Source organism: Labeo rohita, chromosome 19 (genome assembly GCF_022985175.1).
Source record: "Labeo rohita strain BAU-BD-2019 chromosome 19, IGBB_LRoh.1.0, whole genome shotgun sequence".
In the NCBI taxonomy this organism is placed as follows: Eukaryota; Metazoa; Chordata; class Actinopteri; order Cypriniformes; family Cyprinidae; genus Labeo; species Labeo rohita.
The window spans coordinates 24738343-24744593 of NC_066887.1; the positions used below are offsets into that span (position 1 = coordinate 24738343).

At 36.7% G+C, this 6251-nt stretch overlaps 2 protein-coding genes across 3 annotated transcripts; one reads left to right on the forward strand and one right to left on the reverse strand.

Annotated features, from left to right (window-relative positions):
* si:dkey-211g8.6 (uncharacterized protein LOC794045 homolog) lies at positions 1-987 on the forward strand. Its single transcript, XM_051135990.1, has one exon. The coding sequence runs from the start codon at positions 1-3 to the stop codon at positions 985-987; it is 987 nt and encodes a 328-aa protein (XP_050991947.1).
* Positions 988-1123: 136 nt separating this feature from the next.
* si:dkey-211g8.8 (uncharacterized protein LOC108004533 homolog) lies at positions 1124-6245 on the reverse strand. Of its 2 annotated transcripts, XM_051135993.1 has the most exons (9): positions 5876-6245; positions 5662-5736; positions 5448-5487; positions 4960-5038; positions 4043-4120; positions 3576-3615; positions 3123-3179; positions 2765-2834; positions 2266-2678 (listed from the first exon to the last, which is right to left on the reverse strand). In XM_051135993.1, exons 3-9 carry the CDS (start codon positions 5460-5462, stop codon positions 2601-2603), a joined length of 417 nt encoding a protein of 138 aa, XP_050991950.1. In that variant the 5' UTR covers positions 5463-5487; positions 5662-5736; positions 5876-6245; the 3' UTR covers positions 2266-2600. The 2 variants fall into 2 exon arrangements, with proteins under 2 accessions (XP_050991949.1, XP_050991950.1); XM_051135992.1 differs by lacking the exon at positions 4043-4120 and having other exon boundaries at positions 1124-2678; positions 5876-6237.
* Between the last annotated feature and the right edge of the window lie 6 nt (positions 6246-6251).

A 6251-nucleotide genomic window follows, 5' to 3' on the forward strand; every position in this document is an offset into this window, starting at 1 on the left:
ATGGCCAAGTTTGACCACCAGCTTCTCTTGTCAGTCTACATCCTCACCTTCCTAATCGGCCTTCCCGCCAACATCCTAGCGTTCATTACCTTCTGTCGAAAGGTTTACCGCAAGCCCACCCCCATTGACATTCTCCTGCTAAACCTGACAATATCTGACCTCATCTTCCTCGCAGTCCTGCCGTTCAAAATGAAGGAAGCCTCTGACAACTTGAACTGGAGCCTGCCATATTACCTGTGCCCCATTAGCAGTTTCCTTTTCTTCTCCACCATCTACACCAGCACGTTATTTCTGACCGCGATTAGCATAGAACGCTACCTAGGTGTTGCGTTCCCGATCCGATACGCTCTAGGCCGCCGACCACGCAACGCTGTGATTGCAAGCTGCTTCCTCTGGCTTCTGGGATCTCTAAACCTCAGCATCGTGTACATTGTGCCATATATACCCTCAAGTGATAATTCAAGCTACAGCAACCTACACCCCAATCCTCACGTGACAATTTGCTACGATAACTTCACCATAGAGCAGCTGAACATTCTACTTCCTGCTCGTCTGGAGCTTTTTCTAGTGCTTTTCTGTATACCCCTCCTCATCTGCTGCTTCTGCTACATAAACTTCATACGAATCCTCTCCAATCTGCCTCATCTCGGACGACGGCGTAGACTCAGGGCCATTGGGTTGGCGGTGGGGACGCTGTTGGTTTTCACCGTCTGTTTTAGCCCATATAACATCTCGCATGTGGTTGGTTTCATCCACGGTAATAACGAATGGTGGCGTCATTTTGCTTTAATCTCCAGCACTCTGAACGCCTGTTTGGACCCCATCATCTTTTACTTTTCCTCAGCTGCAGTTCGCAGTGCTATACGCGCATGTGTTAATAGTCTAAAGGAAAAAATTTATATCGTAGAATGCAGAAACTGCTGTTCTGCTGGCCCTTGCAAAACTGAGGCCTACAAGGAGACAAACCCACCTATTAACCTGGGGTGAGAATCGAGCTACAGAGAGTTTTTTAGTTCATTTAGGCCTACAGAAAGAAGTGTTGTTTGCATGTACTGTAAAGTTTACATTCTGAGAGGAAAAATAAATAAAATTCGAGATGTGAGAATACACATTTTATTCTGAAAGGTTTTGCATTTTTAACAAACATTTGGATGAAACATGGATTTAAAAATAGATTTATTCATGAGAAATAAAGATGTATGAGTAATAAATTACGCCTGTATTGATTTCCTGGAAGTGTTTACACAGTCTAGATATATAAAGAGAAGTACATACTGTAAAATGTAATTATTATCACATTATGTTATTAGTCAAGTCAAATCAATTTATAATAGTGGTTTCAACTATACAGATTGTGTCAAAGCAGCTGTACAGTATTAAATAGGAAATAATGTGCCAATAATGCAAAAAGACAACAGTAAACACTCAATTTTCAGTTCATCTTTGAATTCAGTGTCATCATCCAGCTCAGTTCAGTTTAAATAGTATATGATATCGCTGGAAATTAGGTGCCCCCAACTAAGCAACCCAGAGGCAACAAGAAACCAAAACTCCATCCGTGACATAAAATATTTTTTTCTTCTATGTTAAAACCTCTAAGCACAGCACATCTGACATTAAACGAGCAGCTGATGACGACAGTTTACAATGTATTGCATTTTTAATTAATTGCTTTTGAGACCTCTCTTTGGTCTTTAGGGGTCCCCGTGTGTTCAGCTCCCATACCCCAAAAAGCCTCTCACCAAAAGAGCTCCCAATTTATATTCACACATTTTGCGATCTGCGTAAGTCCATGAGAGTGTTCTCCAAGCTTCTGGTTCTTCAAACTGGGGAGGTAACTTGGAATAAAGTGCTTCTTTTTCCCTCACCACTTATTATTTTCTTAGCACAAAATACAAGGTTTTTTTGTTCTATCTGTAAAACTTTTTCTGGAACTTTTTTGTCATTGCTCTGCCTCTTCCATGATCCTCCTCTTACCATGGGATGATAGTCACAAAACTCGCTCCATGATTTGTAATATTGCATAAAAAGAATGTTGTGGAAAAACATGCTAGGATACCTAATAACTTCTGAGAACAAAACAGCACACACTGCAATGGCATCTTGAAGTGTCCGTACATGAGATTCAACTTTGTCATGGTTCCCCATGATATAGTTCCAAATTGTCTCAGAAAAGTTTTTAGCCATTTTTTGTGATAGTTTCAATGTTGCATAAGAAAGATTTTTGTTGTGAAGATGTATCTCTTCCTCATCTTTTTTGATTGGACAACAGTACAGATCGGTTGCTTGCAACCGTACTGAGAATCTACCAACTAAAAAGGTGACATCCTGCCTGTCATGCTTTTCCTGTTTCCACCAAACTCTGATGAGATAATCAATTACTTGGGCATAGTGGAAAAAATCCATGATCTTGATTGGTGCACTGTTGTCAGTGTTTAAATTTAAGTCTTTGATTCTTTCACCAGCAATGTTTTTAATTTTTGAAGTAGTACAATCTTCCCAGGACGTATGCACTTCAAATGGCATTTTTGTGGTGCAGTTTTGATCTTCTGAACTGTGATCAGATGTATCAGAAACATCATACAAAAACATCTTCTCTCTCATTTGCTCTGGCTTGAATGACAGAAGGACATGGCCTGTTTTGTTGCCTTGTTTTCGTTCCCCTCACAACTGGAATGCTAGAAAATTCAAATATAAAATTGAGCTGCATAATAACTATTGATGTTGACAGTTAAACAATAATTGTACAACAGAGATAACTTACGGTGTTCCCTCCGACCTCCAAACCTGAGCCGATCTCAGACCCTTTGTAATCCTCAGGCTGACTGTAGTCACTAAAATGTAAATGAACACTAGTGAGGTTGTGTAGTACTAGTGGCCTATAAAATCCAACATGAGAATGATTTTGTTCAACACTGATGTTATGTATTAAATGATAATCAAAAAAAAAATTATTTATGATCAGTAAATAATTTTGAATTTCTCAAATATGGAAGTGATTTATTGTGTATTTGGGAAACAGATTAAATTATATTGTTAATATTTTGATATGTGGTACTGTTTTTGGAGTCAAAGGAAAGTGAGTGTTGACTAGAAATAAATAAAAACTCTTTGATTTAGACCTGTTTCTTTGTCTTTTTCCATAAAAAGTTTCATCTTCAGGTGGGCAGTTAGGTCGTCTGATTGAAAAAAAAAAGTTCAGTAGAAGCAGACTGCAATGAATATCTTATTGGTTACAACATCTATCAGCTACATTCTTAAAAATAAAGGTGCTTAAAAGGTTCTTCACAGCGATGTCACAGAAGAACCATTTTTGGTTCCACAAAGAACCATTCACTCAAAGGTTCTTTAAAGAACCATCTCTTTCTTACCTTTTTATAATCTGAAGAACCTTCTTTCGCCACAAAGAACCTTTTGTGATACAGAAAGGTTCTTCAGATGTTAAAGGTTCTTTATGGAACCATTTAGACAAAAAAGGTTCTTCTATGGCATTGTGAAGCACCTTTATTTTTAAGAGTGTACATTTACAGTATATGAACATACAAACAACAAACTGAGAGAGGTAAAGAACCTACTTTAGTGACTTGAGAGATGACAAATTTGACTCCTGATCATCTGTTTTACAGGAAAAAAACATACAATTCAAGCTCAATTCAAATTCATATTGCATGCACGTTCATATCAATGTCCAGAGCAGCTGTCTTTATGATTTAGCAAATATCTCTCCAAAGATACTAGTCTAAACACTACACATGCTTTGACAATGGGACTGCCCATTCAAAGATATGAAACATTTCGCTACATCTAAACAAGATCACTTTTGTTGTGTTGTGCTGCTTGGTTTCAGGAAAACACACTTCTTCTGAAACAGGACATTTGTCACAGACCTTAATTTTGAAGTAGACATGAGAGCAATGTAGCTGTCATGACTTAGGTCATGTGTAGATACGTATGTAGTGAAAAAGTGTTGTCTTGTGTCTTAAAATAAAAAGGAATACAAAAAAACTTTTTGGGGACTGCATTTTCAGAAGAGTCTTTGCACCCTTGTTGCTGGTGACAGAGTTGCAGTGTGGATGGTTGGGCAGGTGTGCGTTGTGACATGTCTTCTCCATTGCATGTTCTTCAGAAGAAGTAGAAAAGAACATGTTCAGTGCCCATGCTGCTACAATGTCCACTTTTCAGGTTAATGATGTCCGTTCCTCCTCCATTCTACCAGCTTCTTTTGCGTTATTGGACACTGCAATGCATGGCTGAGGACATGATACTGATACATCCACCCACTTTCCATTTCGCACATTATATAACATTAAGCATCATAGTGGAGGTCAAAGTGCAAGTTTGGAAGGAGTTTAAATGAACATAGGAGCCTTGACTTTGTTCCAGGAACTCTATCAGGTTTAGCTGTAGGTGTGGGTTGAATACTTATCAAACCATTTCAGTTTGTGTTTTATTTATTTTATTCTTTACTACCAGAATCAGCGATCCAGTTTTTAATATGAACATATTGATTACTTAGTAATTCCATAATATATTGTAATAATTTTTGAAAGAACGATGGCTCTCTGTAGGTACTTTTTCACTATATACATCTGGCCACCAAAATCTTAGTATGTTTTTCTAAAAACCCTAAATTAATTTGTGGATATTACTTTCCTAGATTTCTGGAAATCTAGTCTTACATCACTTTTTTGTGTGTTGAATATTATACCCATCTTTGGATCTAAAGTGTTATGAATTGGATATTAAACCCACCATTTCTAGAGAGCAATTGTGGAACCACTTAGGAATCTTTTTACACAATATAAAACATAACATTAAAAAATAACATTTAATACATTGACAAGACTAAACAAACCATCAGATTTTCTCCGATTTAAAAACATTACACAAGTACCTAAAGAAAGCTAATATCTTTCTTGCTGTTAAACTGTGTATCACTGTGTGAATCTTTTTTGTTACCTAATGGTGTTTCAGTGGCGGTCCTGCACTCCTTGCTTCTCCCTTCATCCTTGGCGGCCGCACTCCTTTTTCTTTTCCTCTGTAATTCCAGCACATGATTGAGTCATGATGGCATGACATTAAATGCCATATGCAAAGAACAGAATAAGCCAGAAAAAAAGAGTTAATATAAAATGTTTTAATAGATTTCAATTACTATTAGATTTCAATTCTTGTTTTAATTGTTATTTTGTTGGTTCTCTGGTGTGTTTAAATATTTACACCCAGTTTGTTAAACTGCAAACCACAATACACATATCTGACTTAAGGTCTATCAAGACTCTCAGTGTTTAAAATGGGTTATTTATTATTTTTATTTAGCATAATTAAACTGAAACTGAAACAACAATGCATTATAACATCAAATATCATCATACAAATAATTGCCACTGCACAAAATATGCAGCACTACATTAGCATGCGAAAAAAAATATTGTTTAAAACAATACCATTCTTTCAGCCATGTCTGAAGACAGTCTTTTATTGTATCTGTGAAAAGATTTGATTGTCAGATTGTTTCAGAACATCATCTACAATTATTAATGGCAGTGTATACACATTGCTTCACACTTCACAAGTCCACAGGCATGTTTTCTCAACTTATTCTCAACATCCTCTTGTTAAGCCACTCCTGAACCACAGACAACGTCAGAGGCATCTTACCTGGGCTAAGGAGAAGAAGAAATGGACTGTTGTCCAGTGGTCCAAAGTCTAATTTATTGAGATGCACCTGTATAACTGAATGTTAAACAATTAAATTCCTGTTAGCACATTTATTTTACAATATTCTCCTACCTTAAAACACATTTCTTTTAAAAATATCTTTTAAATACAAATAATATTTCAGTGATAAAGCGAGTAGTTTTGTATGACCTACCAGTTCACTGAAGGAATTGTAGTGAGGGAGTGTGACTATAGGAAACTCCACCTCTTTGTTTTACTGTCACAGTTCTTTTAATAGAGTTTCGTCTTCATACATTTGCATTTACGTAAAAAAAAAGTGCGTAACATTAATGAAAAATTCTCTCTTTTATCATCCAACAGCATTCCAAACATGTTTTCCAGGAAATGTGGGCAGCGACTGAATCATTTTCTAGCACCAATAAGACATATTTTCCCCCCAAAATACTTGAGTGCACACAAGAAAAGAAAAGATGATAATTTGTCTCTGTTTTACTGTACAATTTAATAGCCTATTCAGAAGTGTACTGCATGATCAGTCATGCATTTTATATCACATCCTGACTTGTTGC